General features: G+C 36.4%; 1 protein-coding gene across 8 annotated transcripts; it reads right to left on the reverse strand.

Moving 5' to 3' along the window:
* Positions 1–249: 249 nt before the first annotated feature.
* Positions 250–24,599, reverse strand: DCUN1D2 (defective in cullin neddylation 1 domain containing 2). 8 transcript variants are annotated; one of them, XR_004496557.1, is made up of 9 exons: positions 23,763–24,379; positions 22,274–22,490; positions 19,014–19,182; positions 16,368–16,498; positions 12,635–12,690; positions 10,103–10,199; positions 5,461–5,543; positions 4,125–4,221; positions 250–3,474 (listed from the first exon to the last, which is right to left on the reverse strand). XR_004496557.1 is itself a non-coding variant. In XM_015620590.3 (7 exons), exons 2-7 carry the CDS (start codon positions 22,446–22,448, stop codon positions 3,395–3,397), a joined length of 735 nt encoding a protein of 244 aa, XP_015476076.1. In that variant the 5' UTR covers positions 22,449–22,490; positions 24,441–24,599; the 3' UTR covers positions 250–3,394. The 8 variants fall into 8 exon arrangements, 3 of the variants coding, with proteins under 3 accessions (XP_015476076.1, XP_015476053.1, XP_015476060.1); XR_004496554.1 differs by having other exon boundaries at positions 10,072–10,199; XR_001520148.3 differs by lacking the exon at positions 12,635–12,690 and having other exon boundaries at positions 23,763–24,377.
* Positions 24,600–24,684: the final 85 nt, after the last annotated feature.

The following is a 24,684-nucleotide window of genomic DNA, read 5'->3' on the forward strand; positions in this document are numbered from 1 at the left end:
TGGTGACCAGCAGATACATACAGTGAATACAGTACTGCAGTTAAACATTTTGAGCCTCCTAAAAGCTTAAGGGTGATACAGATGATCAAACCAAATATTTATTAAGGTCATTTAAAAATTAATGAGTTACATCCTTACCCTCTTCTGGCTGATGAAGTAGTAACACAAGAACCTAATAAATGAACCAGAAAACAACAAAAAACCTCCCACTAGACCAAACAAAAAACTGACAAGAACCATACAGACATCTCAAGTGACTGACTTCAATCCTTTGACAGTCCATTTATTCCTTTTTCCACTGCCAAAAAATATACACACATGTACGGCTTACTCAGCAGCAAATCTCCCAGGTGCATTGAATGAGCAGATGCCTGCAGGTTTGCTCTCCTTGGCATGACACACATGATAAATTACATTTAAATTTAGAATTGGCAAGTACAAATCCTATGGCTCAGTTTCAAACCAAACAACTTGGCACCAAGTTTAAAAATACATACAGCATATCTGTGAAGTAATACTGTATGCACTGAACAACTTGAAGACATCTGTACCATTTAGGATTATAAACTGACCAGCCTAGGTGTTACCACTGTATCAGCTTACTCAAAATGGGAGTCAGAGTACCCTGTAAAGTGGAACTGTGGACAGCAGCAAATGATTAAAATATGTAAGAAACTTGTAAGGTGAAAGCAGTTTGCTTTTTTAATTATTTTATTATTATTTTATATATGCTTAAGTGTGAAGGTGTTACTTCATGCTATTATATATGGGAATGTAAAAATCACATGTGGTTTAAAATGGGTAGAAGACCAGGAAGAACAAAAGAAAAAGGAAAAGCATAGCAAACCTCAGAAGCTGGTTGACAGGCATCAGTTACTATCTTTGGAGTATTTTTCCCAGTCTTCCTCTGCTGGAAGCTGTCACCCATGAAGGATCCCCCTGGGGAATGAGGTTTAAAAGTGTGTGTACATATATACATATATGAACTGAATCCTGGGCTAAGCACCTTCCTTCTTGCTCAGATTAACAAGGAAAAAAACCCTCAACCCACATGCATTTTTTATGCTCTATTTATTTTAAAAGGTAGAAGGTTCATCAGAATGATTTGTTGGCGCTCTCACCATAAGCAAATGTTTCACAAGCTCTACTGCTATGAATCTTCAGTAACACCACATACCAATAGATTAAGCTACTTCTGGTCAGTTATATTTTATCTATATATTTTAAGTGGCAATTGTGTGAGTAATAAACATTCCACTGCTTCTGGCTAGATAAATGCACTTGATGCTGTAAGATGGTACACATTCTGCAAAGCCTGCAGGACAGATATAGAAACAGTTTGTTTTGGGGAGGAGGCGAAGATAAACCAAATGCAGCTAAAAGAGCATAACTGCTTCTAGCTCTCTGCTGACTTCTGTAGAATACTTGGAGTTATGTACACAAATGCCCTTCTAAAAAGATGCATTTGGTAATTTGGCATAACCCCAGAGGGTAATTCTGCACAGGAACGCCAGGCAGCAGCAGTCTCAGACGCTGACACCTGGTGGCTGGTTGGCCAGGGCTGACACTCACAAAAAAAAGACAAATATTCATAACAAATCACTCATTGGTCATTATAACTTGCTTGCTAGGCTCTTACTAAGAGAAAAATCACTAATTTGTTCAAATTTTCTCTCATCCTGCTTTTTAAAAGTCATTCACAACTGAAATTTTATCGAGTGGAAGAATGAAGGCCGTCTCTATATGCAGCACATACACTTGTCCTTGCAGGTTGTGTCGACATAATGAAAGCTGACTGCTTGTATGAAACTCTAAATATTAGAGTTTAAGAGAATATTAAGCTTTTATACTCTGGCAACTACAAAATAAAATAGTCTGATGTCATGCAACACTTCAACGACCCAAACATATAATTTATATAACTTAATGCACTATTTTGTCCAAAATTCTTGCATCTATTCAGCCTTAAATACAGAAAATATATTATGATTATAGCTGTACATACTCTTTAGCAACTCTTCATTTTAACAAACTTTTACAGTGGCTATGACAAACTCATTTTGATGAGGTAGCATTTGAAAGAGCCCTGTGCGAAGAAGCACTGAATAGTCTCTGGTAAAACTTTCTTGTGCTTAGACATCGGAAGACACTGATGAGAAACAGAAGACTGACACCTCTGTGCACTTCATAGTCAGTGGCTGGCAAAAGGGGAGAAACAAATGACTCAACAAGTTCAGATCTGGTGAAAACTGATCCAGTTCCACCAGCCTTGAGATCACTGAAACTGCATTAATTTGCTTTTTTCCCTCCCCTTACATAAATACAATTGAATGCACATCCACAGGCATGAATACTTACAATCATTAATATAAAGTCTCCTTACCCCTAACTATTTCCCTACCATGGAAGCCAACTTCTTTGAAGTCTCTGGGCTTATTCACATCTATTTTCCAAGAGAAGTGCCAGGAAATGAATTTACAACTATGTTGCATTTAGCTAGAATTTATGATATGTTTCAAGCTACAAAAAAAATCCATATTCCACCGATTCCTTATTAAAAAGAAATAAAACACATAATAGGAGACTAACTGAATTATGATAATTAAACATGGATTATAAAAGCATCTTTGGTTGCTTAATGTCTACTTTAAAATGGCTATTAAAAAAAGCTGGAGTTGCAACACAGCATAGAGCAGCAGCCTGTCCTCAGCAATGCTATTGTTACATGTCCAAGCACTTCAAGAAGAAAAATGAGGAAGTCAAATTAATTGGGAGAAAGCAAAAGGCTGGATGTAATCACTGTACACATCTAGGATGTGAAAATACAAATTTAGAATTTTGGCAATAAGTTTAAAACAAATAAAACATACTTTCATTTGCTTGGGATTTTTTTACAATTCTGTATTAAGACAGATCCATGGAACTAGCTTTTATAAAAATACAACATACTGCATAAGTTTTATTTATGGATTTAATTTATATACCACAAATACTGCTTTTAATATAAGTACAATATAATACATTTTTATTTATGTAACTGCTGGTGTTCACTTTGGATTATGAACTGAATGGCATGCTGTGCTGTCAAAACTTTAATAAAATGGCCTCTAGTTAAACTTCTCCAAAGTATAAAATCATGCAAAATCTACAACCTATATGATACAACCAGTACAATAATTGAAGCCAATAGCCTACAAACAGCTTGGATCTTCTGAGTTTGTTCTTGAAGTGTCCAAACATCAGTCATCATTTTCTTTAGGCAGAAAGGAAGAATTTCAGTTTTGTCTGCAGAACATCATCACGACCCCTGAAACCAGCACCAAAGTGCAGTAATCAGCTAATAAATCTTCATTACCCAGTGCAGTTCATTTAGTCTGTACCGACAAATCTGGGGTTAGGACGTTTTATGTTTTCCTCCTGTGACTACTGGTCGTGCATATTCCACAAAATCATCTATTAGAACAGGCCACGCTCCTACAGAGAAATCAAGGAATTGAAAAATTAACCTATCATTATCAGCAATAAACTGGTATAAAAGTACAAAGGATTAGAAGCTCATTTTGACATTTTTGACCTAGTCTAGCTTTAACAGGCACAGCATGATAAAACACTTGTAAAAAACACCTAACTAATAAATTCCACATTTGAATCTCTTGCATCAATAGTTCGTAAGAGAATCAAAATGTATTTAAACCACAGAACTCCATACTACAAATATAAACATTAGTTGATAGCAAAACCACTGCATTCTTATTATAGCCATTCATATCTTAGGACTTATTTCTGCACACATTCCAAACCAGAATTAGTAACAGAGAGTAAACTGCATTTAGGATAGCCAAAATTTTGTACAAAACTTTGTTTCACTCAGAGGGCTGCAGCGTAACACATTCAAATAATGTGCTCTATCATGGTGTGACTGTATCTTCTCTTTTCAAATTACAGCAAACCAGTTAACCTTCTTATCACTACTGTTCTGGCAATAAGTATGACACTGTACTGGCAGATGAAAATTTAAGGGTAAACAAATTAGGACACGAGGTAACGACATATTCTCTTGTTCATTTAAAGCAGTATTTTAGTTCTGCTGTACCAATTTTTGAAGAGATTCGGGTACCGCTTACCTTCTTCATCATAGTTGGACATATCATCTGCAATCATATTCCCAAAATCTAACAAAAGATTCCAAGTATCTTTTGGAATTGATCTTTTATGATGTTCCTGTACAGAGGAATAACAGTACTTTTCAGTCCAAACTACTTTCAAATTCCACAGCAGTATTTTATATTGACATACATACACATACATGGATATACAGAAATACACCTATTGCAAATATTTCTTCACCTTATCTTAAAAAACCAATAACAAAAAAAAAACCACAACTCTTTCAGAGTTCCAGCTTGCTTCTTTCTTGGGTTGAAATCTTTTAATTTAAGTATTTCTTCTCAGCTAAACATTCAGGTTAAATATTTCTTCTTAACTAACACATTTTAATACCAGGTCGTAATTTGCAGATTCTTCTTCAGTTACATCTATAGACCTGAATTTGGATGTTTTAAAGTGTATTAAGGCAGTTAAAACATGAAATGTTTTCAGAAGCCCTCTTGATAAAACTGGTACATTATTCAGTGATTCAAATAAATATACTGCCAAAAAATTTAGAAAAAAGCTACTACAGAAAAATATTTCAAAAAGTCTACACCCTCCCTGTTAAGCAGTGGGGGACAAAAACGCAGAAAGAACTTTTTATTTTTCCTAAACTACAGATAAAAAGATAAAATAGAGAAGAAAATAAAGATAAAATATTTATTATGTAACTTCATATAGACATGCAAATGTAGAAAGATGGATAAGTGAATTGGGTCTTTTACAATAATATTTTTGAATTTCTAAGGTTTAATTTATGCATCTTTACTCCACTGCCCACAGAACTGCACCAGTGATAAAAAAACTGTCAAGATCAGTTCACATCTATTGCCTAAAATATTAATAAAAAAAAACCCAAGAAATTTTGTTGAAAATGTAAAGTCTCTTAATGTTAAATTCTGGTATGACTGATTTAAGAAGACCAAGTTTCTGCATTAGTACTACAGAAGGCAGAGCATGGTAAAGTTCATGGTTGACAATAATCACAGCTGTCTTGAGAATCTGCAGCAGCATTTCCATCTACAATAATGGCTTCCCATTCATGCAGGAACTTTCCTAAGTAGGAGGATGCAGGATTAAGCAAGCAGAACACTATCACTTTGCTGCATTCTTTTGCATTCTTCTAAATTAGAAAATCATAAAGAAGATTTAATTTGGCTTGCTTTCAGACTATTTTATATCAGTTCTCAAAAAGGAAAAAGTCTGAAGGAAGCATAGAGATATCTTATCTTCTTATTGGAAGCACACAGCCAACAAAAGCCAGACTACTGTGGAATAAAATAGGCAGTAAGTAATAAAGTACATACTTACCAACAAAAATTTATTCCAAAGATCTAAAAATTTAAACCTTCCCGACAAGACTAAATTCCAGTATGCAATTGCCATTTCTAGATCTGCAAGAAATAAAGCAATATGTATATATTGCAGCACATTGTAAGCAATAAATCCCTTCTGGTTAAACTATTAATGCTACATCTAGTGTATTACGATACAAATAAATAACACTCTTTTTTTAAATCACTAAAAAAATGGTAAGGAATTGTTTTCTACTCTCCCTGACCCAAAAAGTAGAAGACAAGCAGTATAAATATTGTATTGAACATCCAAGTCAGTAAAACTAAAGTATTTTTGTCACCATCCACCAGTGCCAGATTAAAGCTACTTTCAATCTACAGAAACAGAATACTTAATGATAAATCTCTGCAAATAAAAAAAGAAAACACACATGCACAAACATAAAATATATTGATAGAAACAAACATTTAAATCCACAGATGTCAAGTCCTCTTAATTTATTACATTTTGGACACACTTAACTTTGAAAGGAATTTAAGGACATGAGGGGATGAAAGGAGTCATTTGTCTCTGGTATTATGAATGTACAGAAGCCCTTACAGCAGTAATTCTCTTCTGGCATAATTCAATAGACAAACACCTACACCCAGAACAGAAAATACAAGTCCAAGAAATCCCTCCTTATTCTACATCATGACCAGTGATCTGAGAGCAGGGTTCAAGGAACTTTCAGCACTGCCACATACTCCAGCAGAAAGGCAGAAGCATCATTAGATGCAGCTCAAGGATAGAAAGGATGTTTCCTTGGAAGTCAATTTTCATCCTCAGCAGCTCACAACACCTAATGGCTTTGGTGTTTGCTCCCACAGGTAACAGCACTAACTACATGATTACTACTGGGCTACCATAAAATAAGGCACAGCCTTTCTTAAACAACAGAAATATTTCAGCTTGTGCTTTCAGTACAAATGAAGTGTAAACAGAACATGAAGCCTAAGAGAAAGTATTATGATAGCACATAAAACAGAAGCTCAGCCTGCACCTACAAGAAGGAAGAATGGTTTTTGAAATTGTATGTATCACACTACAAACCGAAGAGCACTCTGTCACCTGAAATCAAGAGTGAACTTCTGAAAGAGAAGTTCCAGATTTTAACACAGCCATGTCCCTGGAGTCCCTGTTTCAGACAAGGCTGGGGCCTGGATGAAGTGCAGGAGTTAAGATATAGAGATATGTAATATGCCTCTATCTACCTACACAGGGACAGTGTTTGTGCTACAATGATCAGTGCTCTTCAGTACAGAATTTGAATTATAACCTAATACACTTCCTTCAATTCTTCCTGTCTATGCCACCACACTAATCTTCCACAAAAAAAAAAAATGTAGAAAAGAGTAATTAATAGCACTACTTGCTATTTAGATATGAACATTAATTATTCTTACCTGTTAAACCAAATGAAAAGCAAAAAGAATGAAAAAGTAAAAACTTAAAAAATCTTAACAGTTTCTAAACTTCACTGTGAAGTAACTGCCTTTGATCCCACTCAGGCTTCTTTATGCAGACTCAACCTCTCCCAAGAAAACCTTGCAAATCTATCGTGTGACAACTTTAAGCAAAATGCACTTTGAAGAAATAACACCTTAACAGTTCGAAAAGTTTATACTTCTGATGGAAATATTCCTTGAAAAAAAGAAGAAAGTACAGGTAGGGAAACAAAGATGATTAAAAGTACCACAAAAGAAGAGGTAAAAAGGAAAGATGATGTTTTTGTCAAAGTCAGTATTGTTTTAAGGTGAACTTGATTATTGCAAAATTGTATTTAATGTGAAATACTGTCTTAAGTTGACATTTGAGGGACACTGTGTACATGTCTGCCAATGAGTTCTCCTGCACAAGATCATGCAGAAATTCTTTGCTATAACATGAAAAATGCATATTCCCTTAAGGGTGCTGCTCTGTAGTGGGTAACAGGTCCACAGTGGATCTGCTCTTCCCAATAGGCACAAGGAGGAAAGTTCTCATCTTGATAAAATTTGCTAAATGGCGGGGGGGCGGGGGGAAAAAGTTCAGTCTTCCTCATCTGGTTCACTGTAATCCCACAAAACCATGAACTAACACAAGTATTATTTGAACACAAGGACTACATGGGACTATCATTTTTGGTAGTGGTGCCAGTTTATGCAGTCCTAGAGTACATGAGAAAACTAGGCCTTGAGGTTTGCCACAGTCTCAGGAGAGATGTCTACACTTTCGTTTGAAAACAATTCCCTACCTAGGTGGAAAAATTTGGCACTGGAGGACAAAAAGGAGGATTTTTCTGCTTTAAAGGGACGATCTAGTTACAGAGTTCAAATTCTACGTTAGCATGCTGACAGTAGTATCAATAACCAGTAATGCTGTGTGTCTGCTACAATTAGTGCTGCACTGATAGATATTGAAAAAAGAGAAAAACTCTTATGCCATTAGAGTTCTGCATCCTCACAGGAAGATGCTTTTGCAAGGCAAAAATTCCTCAGGCAGTCTTAGGAATACCTCTTTCAACTCTGCATAGATATGAAGGCATCATTACAATAAGAATCAAACCACAACTATAAAATATGCTGTGTTTTTTTTACCAAAATATATGCTACCCACATTACACACCAATAATGCAAGTTTTATAAATAGAAAAAGACAGATTCATGATCTCTGAAAACACCTAGAAAAAGATCAGTCTAAAAGAGACTTCATTGCTAACATCCATGTTCACATTCAAAGCATAAAGTTGCTAAATGGTTAAGATCATAAAAATACATCATATACTGTACATTATGTAAGTTTCAACTTTCTTTTTCAACCCAAAAATATTTTCAGTGCCAATATCTAGTGAGAGTTGCATGTCATGCAGACCCTTAAACAATCAGTTTTTCTCAATCAGAAATAGTACTTTGCACGCAGTAAGAGCTATCCTCAAACATTAAAACCTCATTCTAAACTTGCTTTTAAAAAAATTCAGCCTCCTCTATCCTGATTGAACAGAAAGCTTGAAGTGCTAACAAACAGCACAATTAATGCAGAATGAGAAATACAGCCTGTGTCTACTTTTTAGATTTGATCAAAGGCTGATCTTGTTAAGAAAGAAAAAAATCATTATTAGGTTGCTGCCAAACAGAGCTTTCTAGTTCTCTGTCTGCCCTACCAACAAGACCTGTTCATGCACTCATGTTTGAAAAGGATAGAATACTATCACTAATTCACCTGAATTACTAATATAACTTTTCAACACTGTATTGAAACTGATGCACAGGTAAAATCAATGGAAATTGTCTCAACAATAGGACTGTTATACCTGCCTGACCAATAAGCATCAAGTGAATACTTGCAAGATTAAGTGAGTTAATAAATTCCTTGTTTCTTCATTTCTGAATGATTTTTAAGTCTTCTTTGGACTCCAAATTGCTAAGAACACAGACACAAGAATTAGTTTCTTCTCTCCTAATCAGCAAAATGGCAAGAATAGGGGATTAAACCTAAAAACACTTAATTGAATTGCCAGAATCTTAGAGCAAAATAGCCTGTAGTTGCAACTGGAAGCTCTTCAACAGAAGATAGTCAGAAGGGAAAAAAAAACAAGTAAGGGGGGAGCGGGGGGTGATATAAATGCAGATCATGGCTAAACTTGGGGTCTAGCTGAGCTGGATCCACACATCCCTGTGAAGAAGCAAGCAAAGAGTTTCCCAGTGTGCTGTGTTAGGGGACAGATAACACACAGTGTCAGGCTTAAGTGCCTGTGGTGGACAGGAGGAATGGCAAAGCACAGTACACAGATCTCAGAGGAACACTGCAGGAATCCAGCAGTCTGGCTGGGCTCACTGGCTCTGTCTCAGCATCTGCCACGCTGGAGCAGCCTGATTCCATGCAAAATCTTTCATGTTTATCTGTTTATCACCTTAAGCATAAAAACAGATGAACTGCTTTGGAATGCAAGTTAGACATAGGAGATGGCTGGCTGAACACCAGTTTGAATGCTGCCTAATGAACCAGATTGTAGCCAGTTCAAAAATCCTTCTTCCTCTGCAAATTTCTCCAGGTACCATTCAGATAAACTACAACAGATGACTTAAGGTTGACTGGATATACATTTCCCAAACAAGGTCCAAACATGAGTAAAAGAATCAATGAGGCATTAGTAGAACTGGCAGTTATGCCACACTTTTACTGATCAGAGCACGTCTTCTATATCAAGTTCCTCTTAAACTGCTGACATTTTCAACATAGAAAATGTGAAAAAATAAAGCAAGAACCAAATACACAAACTAAGGTCACTGGAATATCTAAAATACAGCATTCAAAGACCTCTTTCAAAATAAATGTAAAATTCATTTATAGACCTCAGTCACCTTCTTCCATGCACTCACTCCTACAAATTCCTATGAATCTAATACTTCACTGAAAGGGGTGAACATATTGATAACTAAGCTGGGGGGGAGGGTAGGAGTAAAAAAAGAAAACAAAATGGAAAGAAAAAAATATCCTCTCCTAATGTCTAAAGACCTCTTAAAAGAATCTTGAGATACTGCTATGATAAAAGCCAAAGTTGATGTTGCTGCAATTAAAAAGAGTACATTATACTCATCTGCTTACAGGAGAGGAAACCTCCTTGAAGTCCACATACCGGATGCAAAGATAGTCATTCTTCTGGTCTTGAGGTAATATTTGATTCAAGTCTGAATGCCCTCCTCATCTTTCATCTCATGCTTGATCCCAGGCAACTGGCAGAGAGAAGGAAGCACAACCTTTTGAGCCAGCAAGCAGACGAAGGGATCACAAAGAAGTGATGAAGGACCAAATCGGCTTTTTGTTTCCATGTTGGAAGGTGAAGACCATGAAAGAATGCATTAAGCTCCTCCCTGGGACTGAAACAAACTCTAACAAACTCTTGAGCATGTCTTTTTGGGGCTCAAAGGGAGACCCAGTAAGAGAATCACCAAGTATCAGGTTAAAAAAACCAACCAAACAAAAAAATAGAGATAGAATTAAGGCCTTCTTTTGAGCTTGAAAGTGCCCTTAGAAATCTGAACTGCTCTGTAGACAACATGACAAAAGACCTATAATCCTATTCTTTAACACACTTACCAACAAGACCTAGGATACAAAATTTCACTCAGACTGCAGTAGAAAAGCTGAACCTTGGGAGCAGAAGGCAGGATAAAACTCTGTATATTTGCACCATGAAAAAATTAAAGATTTGACTATATACAGTAGTAAGACTATAAGAAAGCAGATTAGAGACAGAATCACAGTCATCCATAATAATTAGTTTTAAAGTCTCCTGGCAAACCAGATAACTTGATAACTACACCTTCAAAATATAAAGACAAAATGCAAATCAAGTTTAATATATCTAAATGTTATGTACTCCAGGTCCAACATGCAGCCATTGAGATGGCACTACTGTGTTAAAACCTGGCTGTTTTTTTCCTTAATTCTGCCCACTGCTTACAGAGTCACAGTCCTAATAGTTATAAGCATCCATTGTCTTCTTTGATAATGATCAGATCTGTTTAGAAGTATTTGAAAGACACTCGACAGTTGGGCGCTGAGTAACACTAATCAGAACATCATTTTCACTTCAAGAACATCATGGCAGATCTTAGGCACTGAGCCTTTGCCTCCTGCATCCATCCTTACACAAGGTATCACCCTGGGGGACTGCTACTATTTTCCCTTCTTTAAGCAGCATGTGTCCAGACTGGAGCATTCTACTTGGTAATACTGAGCTAACAAAAGTAAATGCAAATATTCGAGTTGGATGAGACCATAGCGACAGAAGTCCTGCAGATACAATGAGAAATAAAAATTCCCTACTGTCGCCACATGAACTGTGGAAAAGAGACTCCTATAAAAGGCAGTCCTATTTCTAGGAATGAGTATCGGTGTACTGAATTCTGTGTCTATTTTAGGGAATGACAGAACAGATGTGACTTAGTTTATTGGAGAGGATTCTTCCTATCTAGCTTGCATTGGTTTTGAGGGGAACTGAAGAATAAGAAATTAAAAAGCTTTTGGAAAAGCCTGGAAGACAGGCTTTTCCAAAAATAAATAAAACACAAAACTACACACACACTCCTACCCTCCAAGACCACTTTCTTGGAACAAAATCCCCTCTGAATTATGAAGACAGCTGTGTCAGGTATCATCAAAATTCTTGTATCACCAAAAGACCTTCTAGGGATGGCTTCTGTGCCTTCCCACTCCCCACCTTACAAATGGCAACAGGTGTGATAAAAGGTACTGTGTCCTGCTGATAATAACTCCAGAAAGTCTGGACACACAGATTTTTTTCCAAGCCATGTTCCAAGCCAAAAGATTTGATAAAAACTAACAGTTATTTTAGACAAAGCTTTTAGAAATACAGTCTTCAAGCACCACTGGCTAAAGTCAAGCCAGACATGGTGAAAGTCACCTCAGCATGCTGAAGCAATCTCAAACTGCTTCCCACCATGTTTGAAACTTCATAAAGGTCAAAGAAGTTCTGGAAGAACCTCAGGCATTCCCTGCCAAACTGGAGAAAGCAACTCATCCAAGCGGGTCAGTCGTGTATCTAAAACTGCCCAATACTTAAGTAACTCAGGTAATACAACAAAGAAAACTTCTGCTAAATTTGCAACTTAGACAAAACCTCAAAAAAGTCGAACATGGTAGAAGACAGGATTAGGACTGAAAATTATTTGGACAAATTGGAAAATCACTTGGAAATAAGTAAGAAAGATTGCACTAAAGAGAAGTGCAAAGTCATAGTGCTAGTGGGAATAATCAGTTGCAGAAATATCAGATCAGAAAGATCAGACTTAACTGGATACACTGCAGTGCTGCAGAAACCCAATAGTAAAACAGACTGCAAACTGCAGACAGTATCAGACTTAAGCAAACTCAAAAGGATGCAAAAGAAGCAGGAAAATATCTAAGACACGTGGAAGGCATCTGGCTTGTTTGGGTACTACACGACAAGAGAAAATTAGACTAATTTGATTGCAAAGGAAATGAGAGTTGAAAGACAAAATTCCAGTATCAGAGAGCTAGAAGATAAAATTTATCAGGGTAGTTGGTTTTACTCAGTCCAGAGACTAAGGGAAGACACATACATAATCACCAATTATGTAAGAAGTTGTTTCTCACTCTAAGGAAATGTATTCTGTGTACTTACTTTGGCTGCCAAAGTATTCAACTAGGAAATTCAGAAACAGACAATTAAGTTATATGCTAGAAAAAGAAGAAAAAAACCAAGTTTAAGCAAATTGGGAAAAGATGTATGAAACCTGCCATCAAAAAATTTAAGATTCTATTTTGTGAAGGCAATGACTCTCACACTTGTTCAGCCTGAGGACCAGTACAAATCAGACCTTGAATCTTAATACCTATTGAAACTGAAAAGGCAATTTAGTATATACTGTAGCATACCACAGTGAATTTGGTTAGAAAAGCGTGTGCAAGAATGGGTTTTGGTAGATGTTTAGCCTGTCAAGCACAATGGAATACACTATATAAGTATTTCTCTACCTTTTAAATTGAAAGACCATCTGGCATATTAAAAAGGCACCCATAAGTTGCTATTTCCTGGTGTTTTTCAGAGGAGAGGGGGCAATAAATAAAGTAGTAACTGTTGCATATCACTTCTTAAAACAGCAGATACAGATTTAAAAAAAAAGTAATCTGAAATGATGGAGCAATGAACCTGACTGTCCTGGGGTGACAGGACACCAGACCAGTTGAGGAGAGGGGTTATTTGAATTTTGTTTTCCTGGGGGAACCCCATTTGGAGTTTTCTCCCAAATTTGCCCTAAACTAGGACACTGACTCATAACCAAACCATTGCTGCTTGAACATTTTAGAGGTATTTCACTCGTTTCTTATGGTTTCAATATCCTAAGATAACAAACAACAAAAAACCATGACAAATAATTGTGTAAGTCAGTTTACCTATCACAGACACATTTCTGGTCTCTAGCTCTAGTCTCAAGAGTTATTTCTGTTAAAAAAAAAAATATGCCCTAGCACTTGGAGGACCCAACAGAAGGAATTTAATTACGCCTTCTTTTATAAAAGGTTTCTATTAACAATCTGCTAAGAATATGAATTCCTCATTTGTCACTGGCACTATGTCAAACTTGCTTAGTTTTCAAATAGGCACATTTAAAGGTCATGTGTATATCCAAGAATCAAACAATATTCTTTTAGCTTACAGATCAGTCCCCTAACCAATGAGTACAATTACCACACTTGGTGATTTAAGCTCCCAGCCAAATAAGAAAAAACACTGAATACTTCAGACCCTAGAAAAATCACATATTCTGCAACTGAAATTTAGGACAGAATTCCTAGATTATTTTCAATTCATTAATTCAAAACATTGACTTTTATCCTTTACTTAGTGTTAACTTACAGACTTCTCAGTGTCCTCCAAGTTCCAATTCACCAGAAAGACTTTTAAGGCAAGCAGCTGGAGCAGGAGCTAAGCAGCATCCTATGCTGACTGAATGATGACCTTGACAGAGCTAGGCACAGATTTCTACCAGCTCAGATGGTAACAAATCTCTTTATTCAATCTGTTTAACTATCTGGACTTAATCAAAGTAAAGGCTCCAAACTGAGTAAGACAGAAACAGATTTCAAACATGGTTACTATCAATTCCCACATCTCCTTGGAAATAGGGCACACAGCCATTGGACACAAATACCAAACAATCCTGGAGACAGGGATCAAACAGCTGCTGTACAGTTGCTCATTCCAGAAGAAAGTACATAAATGTACACAAAGAAGAGGATGTGAAATAAAAAACCCAAAAAACTAAACCTGTATTAAATGTAGCTGAAGCAACTAAAATTCTCAGCTCATACAGGCATTCCAGTAAAGTAACTGGTGGGATCTTCTTCCTTGGTTACAACATACTGCTTCCTTCTGTGATTACTACAAACACCTACCTGTAAATTTAATTTTTTCCTTCACCTCTTTGCTCCACTATGATGGATAATCCCTGTAAAGATTCCATCCCCAAACCTATACAGCGCTAATTTTTATTTGGGTAAACTATCACTGGCTTCAGTCACTCAAAAATGTCACAGCAGTCCATATGTTTGCTCAACAGTCTCTTTCTACTCAACCTATGGTGATCCAAGAAATATGGTCTATCTCCACTGAAGCAAGAGAAGTAGCATCTGCTTGTACTTCTTTACTATCTAGAATCATTTTACCAAAACCAGAAAAAATCTGAGGAAAAATGCCACCAATATACTGCCATATAAGAACTAAGTACTATGAATTAAGAGACTGTAAATATTATCAAAATGACTAAAATTCCTGAAAACTGAAATCAGCAACAGTTCACATCAATTCATTCCACAGTTTAAGTTTTACTACAATTTTTGCAATTCTTACTTTCTCCTGCTAATGGTTCAATTCTTAGTGCAAGAAGGAACTTTGGTACTTTCTGGCAATAGAACATTTTTTTACACAACAGAGAAGACAGACTTACAAATGTAAGGACCCCCAATACTGAATAAAACAGTACATTCAGTTCCAAATCTGGGTTGGGCTGCCTCCTCTCCTCCACTCTTTATAAAAGCTTAGGTGAGAAGCTTTTGAAATGTACTGCCCAAGTTAACGAGCTTCATGTTGGAACGACCCAATTAAAACATGAAGCTATTTGCAGTACTTCTTTAAGTATCCCATCAATTCCAACCTCAGCTGTAACTGACTTAATCTTTCATGCAGCTTTAAAGTATTAAGATTTGTTAATGAAGACTAGCTGAAGGACTAGATTTCTAACCAACCTCAGAGAGCTACTACAAGACCTCCTCATTTTAGTGTCAGTGGCACATGAGCCATGAGTGACAGATGAAATGAAAAAATGAAACTGCTGAAAAAAAATGAAGAAAAATATAAAGTGGCTAAAAGTTGTCCTTAGTTTTCAAAAAAAAAAAAAAAAGACACCAGAAAAGATGAGAGAGATTATTCAAATCAAAGAATATGGAACAGACACACCTGGTTGAGGTCTAAATTGATATTTTGTTCTCCTAAGAGTTCTTGAGAAAAACATTTACCAACTTTCCAAGTAAATTAGACACAGATTTAAAGTGGCTATGCTAAAAAAGAAAAAAACCCAAACCCCCAAAAAAACAACAAACCACTTCCTCTCCCACACAGCACAAAGAACAGGGATGATGGTACAGTGCTATTCTATATACAAAACATGAATTCCTTCCTACACAGTATCTTCTGAAAGTAGACATAAATTTGAAAAGAGTGGACTTCATCTTACTATTTTTTTCATCTATTCACAAACTAGAGATTTTTGATTTAAAGAAAGCAATGGAATTTAAAGGATGTGTCAGTTTTACTCCAGCAATAAAAGGCATGGATTGGGATACACCTCAAACTTTATGAAGAATAAAGTTTAATGCTATATGAACTATGCCTACTTTTACTCACTAGTTTTAAAACAAGTCCATAGAACCCTTTTTCTAAACTTTACATAATAACTTCTTAAAATTTTTAGTTTTAGCTCAGAACAGTAACTCTTTCCCAGTTTTCTCCCTCTTCCTGAGCTGATACAGACATCTTGTTTCAGTAGTTCTTAAAACACAGAGATCACTAGCTCAGTATTTAAAAAAAAAAAAAAATTTGTCAGGTCTTGAAGAACTGCAGGAACTTCTTTCAACAGGAGGTGAGAGAATGTCAATATTGGCAGAGAACCATATTAAGTTATCCGTACCAAGGGGACATGAAGAAGAGATTAAATGAAAGAAGATGGTAAAGAGAAGTCAGTGAAAGAAATCAATAATGAATTTACTATACAATTGCCAATGAGAATATTGTAGTACTGGAAACATTTGGAACACTTCACTGACTGCAGACATTTTCTCATTTTTTTTCTACTTACCTAGACCTTTTTGTCCAGGATTTTTAGCAAAGTTAAAAGTAAACTGATAAAAATCTTTGAACTTTACTGGATCCTTTAGCTCTTGTTCCAGTCTTGGCAATAGAGCTTTTAGCTTTTCTGTGGTGTCACACCTGTTCAAAAGAGATCACATTATTTGTATATATTTAAAGTTTATTCCTACTTTCACCCCACCTTTTTTATGGTGTAGTTTAAGAGCAAAAGAAAACAGTGGTTAAGATAAAAACAGATTATCTTTGCGGATAGCATTCTGAAAAATATAAATGCTCACATGCCTTTACTGAAGAATTTTAAGATTGTAATTAAAGATACTTTAAAGATAATTTAAGAATTTTAACATTGTATACAGGCATCCATTAGGTAGAGAATGCAAACAGGATTCAGTGGTTTAACTTCTTTTCGATCTCTTTATGAACTTCTGAACAGATGCTACTCTGTTCTAAAAGAACACCCAAACCTCACTGAACTCTGTTATTCCTTCCCCTGAGACAGATGCTGTACCACAAGTGTGTGATGTTTTGCTTTAATCTAGATAGACATTGCTTATTCCCTGCTCCCCTGAATAAAGAGCTTCACACTACATTTTTATGGCTCATCTCAACATTTGAGGGCTTTCCAGCTAAATGAACTATTATTTGCAGTCATTCTCTCCCCATCATAGAGCACTTTAGAATAAAACTGAGGAACAAAATGAGCCTTGAATGATAGCCTGAAGGCTGGCAAACTAACAGCCTGGCACAGGTAAGCTAAGACAGAATCAAGTTCCTGAAATTCCAACAGAAACACGTCCCTGAATAACACCACCAAAGCATTTTCAGCGAAAACATGTGAGCTGACAAGACACTTTTAAAGGGAAAGTGCTTCTGCCACAATGAGGCATTAAATGAATATTCAAGATTTACAACAGGACATTATCAATATCTAGAATAGTACCTAGAAACTCAAAGTGAAATAAACAGGTTTCAAAAGAAGCATCTATCACAACACTGTGTATTTGAAAGTTCTCTGTAGGTAAATGTTTGTATTTATTCTAAAGATTCAAGAAAAATTCAATTAAAGCATGGGTAACTATAACAACATCCTTAAAACACAAATGCAGTTTTAACTGTCATGCATGGTGGAGATAAAAATAAGTATCTTTCTGGCCTCCAGCAGTACCTGGAGGAGAACAGAAAGAATTCTGCCAACAGTCTTCAAGTGAGACACTAAGTTTCATTGGGACTTGATCTAGTCAATAAATATACCATCCCATATGCATCCTAAAGATGCTGTGTGATCTAAGCCTCAGGGAATGTCTTTCCATTCAACTGCTCACTTGTGTTCATTGCTAAAAACCACAGACACTGTGCCTCCAAGTATGTAATAAAATCACTCCAAATTCTCAGTAAGTGCTGTGGCAAGCGGGTGCAGCCACATTATGCTCCCAAGAACAGTTGTTCCAAGAACAGGTGGTTTAGCAAAACCTTTTAAATCACTTTTATGGGGGAAAAAAAAATAAAAAGGCAACCTTTTATATAATAGTATGAGCACTTAATTTCTATCCATGGTTAGAAAATCATAATTATTCTTGTAATTTCTACCCAAAGATACACAATGGGGCAAAATAAAGCAGTGAACTTCAGATGGTATCAAAAGTCATTTCATCATAATTTTATAAAAAGAAAAGTTTAAAAAGAAATCAATAACTGATGAGGTCAGTAACATCAGACTGCTACAATCTCTGCTCAAGAAACAACCACCACATTTCCTAAAGCTGGTCTGTCTTAGAAATGTATTGATAAGGTGCCATTCTAAGATCAAAAGAAATTGTTTAGCTATAAAAACCAGGAACAAGTAATAAACTGTACTTATCTACCCATTTAATGCAACCTGTTAAAAAGAGTAATTTGTCATCTCTAAATATTAGAAATGCTGCTCCTCTTGCAAAGAAAAGTTATACACAAAATATATTTTATGATGATAGATGCTTGACTTCTTTGGTAAACAGAGGCAACATTCAAAGTTTATTATCCAGAATAGCTCCATAATCCAGGAAAGAAATTTTTAACAGTTACATCACAGTTGGACCAATCTTTTCTATTACCAATATCCTCATTTTTATTTCAATTCCTCATAGATATTTTATACAAATGAAGTATCTAGTATAAAAGAAAGAAAAGTATGTATGGTAAAATGGACAAAAAGAAATATGGGTCCATTTGCTGGTGGCAACATTAAGGTTAAGAATTGAAGTCTCTCTTTTCTTTTCCTATTTCTTTTCTGCTTCAACACTGACTGTTTTTCCCCCTCATACAACTCCAGTGACTTTCAGTTTTTAACAGCAGGAAGTCCAACTCAAATCCTTAACACAAATATGCATATGCTTACTATGAACTATACAAAAAGATAGGTGAATCCATCTACTCCCTTGCTGTATAGGTAGAAATTGTCTTGCTTCCCCCCTACTGTTGTCCTTAAGGCTTTGCAGTAAAGCACCAGTTCAAGGATGACAAAACACTACAAGCATTTTCCACCTGTTAAGTTTGGCACAACAGCTTTTTAAAGCTTCACACAATTTAACTGATAATGTTTTGAACAGGAACACGGTTCTGGCCTTACATTATAAACTATGCAGAAATGGATACTTACCCCAACTCTGTCATGCCATCAACAAATTCCTTTTTACTAAATTCACATTGAGTAGCTGCCCTGAATTTCCATGCCACAACCAGAACACTGATACTGGCTGGGTCCAGGCTTAAATCATCACAGAACTGCTGAATCCCATCAATGCCAATTTTATTTTCATCTTGTGGGTCTGCACAAAATACAAAGAGGAGAATGATAATTATTTACAAAACATACTAACAATTGTGTTAGCTATGATGTGCTGCGTAATACAGGTATACATTTTTTCATAATCTTCACAAATGTTTTCACTTGAAGTCTAGATATTTTTAAAAGAGAATCAATAAACAGATAACTTAATCTGTAAACTTACAGAGAAATTGGTTTGCCACTTTTCCTGAAGTTATCTGCTAACATCAACTAAATAATTTTGTTTTCCCTTCACAATCCTCTGTAAAACTTGAATTAACTCAGGAGATGCTGCCTACATTTAGAAACAGGCTGATAAACACATCAAAATGTGCAGCATATTTATATTGGTCAGCGTGTATTAAGCTTAAAAAAAAAAGAAAAAGCAACCCAAACCCCAATTAGATTTCTTTTTCCTGATAGTGACATATGGGTATCTACTACATCCACTTAAAGACCACATTTAAACATTTTGGGGGTTTCATTCTCTGTCAGGAAAATCACTAGAACATTGTTCAAACAATGCCTTAGCATATATAGTATAGTCTATAATGCCTATAGCATATATAGTCTTAAGCTAATTAATACAATTTAGTACAAGCAAAACACAGTACTTTACCAGTATTCAACCTTTTTGAATGTTGGTAGATGCCTTATAATAATTCTGTAACAAAATTCTCTCCCCAAAAAGCCCCCAAACAAACAACTCCCTGCATGTAAACTTAAGACTGGAGAAGAAAAAAAAACAATTGAAAACAAAAGAAGATAAACCTACACCTACAGTTTTCAAAGCCTGAGATTTTTACAAACCACAAAACTGTCTTTCCAAGCTTTTGAGAGGACGACATTCCTGTATCATAAGCTGGCCTATGTAGAAAAGCATCTCTTGAGTAGATTTACTACTAACTTCTTAAACTGATACCATTTTCAACCATGCCGTTTTTAAGACCTGACCCCAGAATTTGATTAAAAAAAAAAAATAAATCAAGCCTAGATAAAACCTTTTGAATTTTATTTTAATTCTTAAGCTAAGATCTCTTTTACTTTCCCAGCCAATACTACAGTGAAAGAAATCGTAAATTCCAGAGAAAACATTAATTTGGCAAACAGACTTACATCTGTTAAACCAAGAATTTCACCTAAGGTATAATTCAGGGACCTTTGATCCCAAATAACAAGTAAATGTATCTATTCAACTAGTTCTAAGACATGTAAAGTATATTTAATATATATTTGGGGAGTAATTGAAGAACTGAAGGTGAGATATGCACTGTCTTGAAATCAGTGGAAAAATTCTGCTGGACTTCAACAAGGACTTTTCAACCCTATCATATTTCACATAATCCAGGCAACTAGTAACAAAATGCAATTGTTGTTTTGAGAGTTGCCGGATAAATAGGTAGGAAAACTAAGAAAAAACTGCACAGAAAAAGACATTTCAGATTTCAAGTATAGTGCACTATCTTACAGGCTTTGTAGAACAAAGGAATCCCTTATTGCTGAGGGGCCAGTGACTCAAGTCGAAGCCAGATATGAATCAAGGAAAGGTGCTTAACCAAAACTTTTATAGTCTTCTGTCAAATCTTGTCAAAGTTTTTAATGTTTACAGCTTCAGTGTTTAAGTCCCACAACTACAAAAGTGTGCTGCTAACTAAAACACTGACTTAAAATGGCTAGACTTGCTTTCACAAAAGTCAGATGGTGCAGTTTGCCACTGCTAGAAATCTATAAGTAACAAATAACATTTGTGATAATCTTCTTCCATTTTAGATATTCTTAACAGCATTTATGAATTTGAATCATATATTCATGACCCTGCAATCTCCAAGACTCAAAGGAGCAAACAAAAGATTCATATACGTGTATGTACTATGATATATATATATATAAGCATGTATATATATGCTATATGTATGCTACATATATGTATGTGAATACACACATAGGCATATATAAAGCAAAACATGGTTATCTGAGTTTTGTCTCTGGGTTTTTGTTTTCAGAAGGAAATACTATAGCACTGCTGCCTCTTTGTCCCTACACAATTCATTACCACACAATACTGAACTATTAAAGAATCCCTGTACTTAAAATAGAACAGATTATGTAAAGAAGAAAAATGATAGAAACAGCAATGTAACAAAAGGATAAAGTGTACACAAGGCAAACCATATATTTAAATTAGAATAGTACATAAAATCATAGCAGAGTGGTTAAGGGTTTGTGTCTTCAAACACAAGATGTATGGATTTCAACAGGAGCTAGCAATGATTCCAGCCCACACTGCTCCAACATGAGCAATGCACACGCATGTCAGATGGCCACAATTCAGCAAGCTCTGTCACCTGGATCACATACATTCTTATATTTAAATGCCTATCTTTTTTGTTGTTGTTGCTCTTTTACCAACAATGTAAAATGAAACTCGGAAAGGAAGCAGCTCTGCCTTTAATCTACTTTTGTGTGGTTTTCCCTCCAAGCCTCTCTGAAAAGGCACATTACTTTTGCTGTAATATGCCAGCATGAAGGAAATAAATGATGTAGTTTCTAGTTTTTGAGTTTTCTTATCTGTTTTGTCACACTCCTAGCTGTAATGTTATGTGAAATATTTTTTATTTTAATATATAGAAATATTATAGAAATATTACTGTCTCTGAACAGAATTCTCCCAAATGCTAGTATAAGAACAGTATGTATTATTTTCCCATGGAAAGACCATCATACAGATTTAAGAGCAGCTACTGGCAAAAATTCACATAAGTTGCATAATAAAATTTGCTACCATATTTGACAGCTGGCACTTTTTCCTCACTATTAATTTCCTACTTTTAAAGCCTACAGAAATCTCTACAGAAGTTGTGTGCAGATCATTAAGAACATTTAAAACCTCCTTTCATTCTTATCATATTACTATAAACACATGGTGAGAAGCAAAAGCTAGCAAGCTTTATTTAAAATTCCTTAAAACTGGTAGAGTGAAAAGCAGAAAAACTCCTCACACAACATAACGTAGAAAAAAACCAAAACAAAATTCACAACAACAACAAGCCCAAGCTCACCAACAAAAAACGCCCCAGAAAACTAAACCTTACCTTTGTATCGATTATACAATTGTTCTAATTTCTTCTTGTCTACTGAATTTTTCATGGATTCTTTGTAGTACAAGTCTGGATTCTGGAAGTAGTTGTCTGTTGCCACTTCTAGTTTCCATTCATTCTGTGTTAAGCAGTATATAGCAGTCCTTTCACCAGCCTGGGTAAATGCCATAAACTGGCGGACCTTGTCCTTCTGGGACGATTTAAGTTTATGCTTTGGGATGCAAAAGAAGCAGGAAAGCCAATGAAGCTAATCCAGAAGTTTGTTTCAGCATTCTACTACTAATGCCTATCTTTTAAAGGTTTTAGTTTTCTTGTTGGTGACAACTTTCACTTCAGAATTACAGGAAGACAAAGCCTTGTTCTTCTGCAGTTAAATAGACAGCATTTTCTTCTGAAAATTGAAATGACAGCATCTATATGTACATTTTTAGCAGCACATATTCTGTCAGTAACAAACTTGTATTTCTGCTTTATTGCTCACATATGCTGACGTTTTTTCTGTTCTGTAACAGCAGTAAACACAAGTTTCGTCATATTACAATATGGTTATCTTCTGAAAGATATGCCTAGTGGTTATAAAAAACAGAAATTAAAAAGGTGCAACTTACAGATTCTCAAATTCTGTATAAGCCCTTCATACATGGAGAAAAATACCCAAGAGTTTTCCTAATATTTTCTTAGCAACAATTAACAGGGCATAGTTAAATCATTTTAAGTCATTTGAAAAAGGCAGAAGCATCTCTCATATAATTATAAAACATTGCCAACAGAGGACATAAGGCAAAAATAAAATAGACGAAGTGACAAATAGGAGTCTACTGAATGTTACAATGAAACTATAGGATGAATTAAAATTTTAGATCACATTTACAGCAAACTTTGAAAAATATATTTATACTACTAACACATTAAACAACAAAAAAGCCTGTTGCAGTGGTCTACAGGAACTAACATGATGTTTCTCTCAATTGCAACAACCATATTGAGAAAATATCCCTAAATTCTGGAACACCCAAGAGGTAGGAATGGGCATTTTACAGGGAGAAAATTTGCTAGCAACATATTTCAACATTATTCTTAACATGAAGTAAAAGAAGATAGCCTAAATCAAACTGTGCTTTTTATTATATTCTGTACTTTCCAATTTTGTTAAGCCATACTTAACACATGTTATGGGGCCAACAATTAAGCTGAAGAATTTGTATAAATTCCCCACTACAGCTTAAATCGTCAGGTATAATGGAAAATTTACGGGTCTCTTATAAGTGAACTGAAGCCTGATCCAGTGAGCAGTAAACACGAGGCCATCTTTCAGTTTACTTTGTTATCGCTTGTACCCATATGAAATTCCTGACTATAGATGGTCCTGAGATAAGAAACACATCATGTAAACAAGATAAGGATTTTGGGTTTTCCGACAAGATTTTTCAATTTAATAGAAGAAGAAACATGCTGGGTTTCTTTTTACATAAGAAATACGTACCGTGGGAGGAAAACCATGCAAAATGTAACTGCTACATACTTTGATAAGTAAATAATCAATACGCCTTTGGCTGCAAGCTCCAGCCTGCCTCCAAATTTTCATAAGGGTTTAGCCAGGGAAGACTCTGCACCTAGATCTTCCTCAGTTACATAAACTTCTTCTGGGCAACAAACTTAGAGATAATCACTTCAACACAGAGGACTCTTCCTAGAATGCCAAAGCAAACGCCATGTCCTCTTTCAAGCCTAGTTAACGCCAGGCACTTACGGCAATTTTCTAACTCAATTTCTAGCGAAATGAAACAGCGAAATCATTTGAAGCGATAAGAAACAAACTGCAGCCCGCTACCCTGCCACGTAGCACGGTTCCTGCCGCCCATCCGCGGCCAGAGCCCTGCAGCGGGAGGGCACCGCGCACCTTCCCTGGGGGCCGGCCCGGCCCTGGGGCGCCTGTCCCAGCGTGAGCCCTCGCTGATGGCAGCCGAACAAGGATGCGCACCTCGCATCCAGGCACAGCTCAGGCACCTTTCTGGAGCCCTCTCCCAGAGCTAATGACCCCGTACCGCACACCCCAGGGAAGCGCTGAAGCTGCTGCAGAGGCACCAGGAGAGCCCTTCCTTCCCAAAACAGCCCCGGCCGACCCCGCCACCCCGACCCAGTAAGGGAATTTGTACCGCACCTTTCCCACCGCCTCAGGCTGCACCTGCCGCGTCCCGCGGCGGGGAAGGGGCCGGTGGGAGCGAGGGACTCGCAGCTCCAGTGACCTGCCCCGCCAGCCCCAATCCCAAAAAAGGGAAAGGTACGCGCTGAGCCGGCTGCCTGCGCTCGAAATACCCGCGGCGGGGCCCGGCCCCCTCCCTTCCCCCGCCGCCCCCGGTGACCTTCCCCGCTGCTGGCCCGGCGGAGGAGGCGGCGGGAGAGCG

The sequence above is a fragment of the Parus major genome, chromosome 1 (assembly GCF_001522545.3).
Source record: "Parus major isolate Abel chromosome 1, Parus_major1.1, whole genome shotgun sequence".
Lineage (NCBI taxonomy): Eukaryota > Metazoa > Chordata > Aves > Passeriformes > Paridae > Parus > Parus major.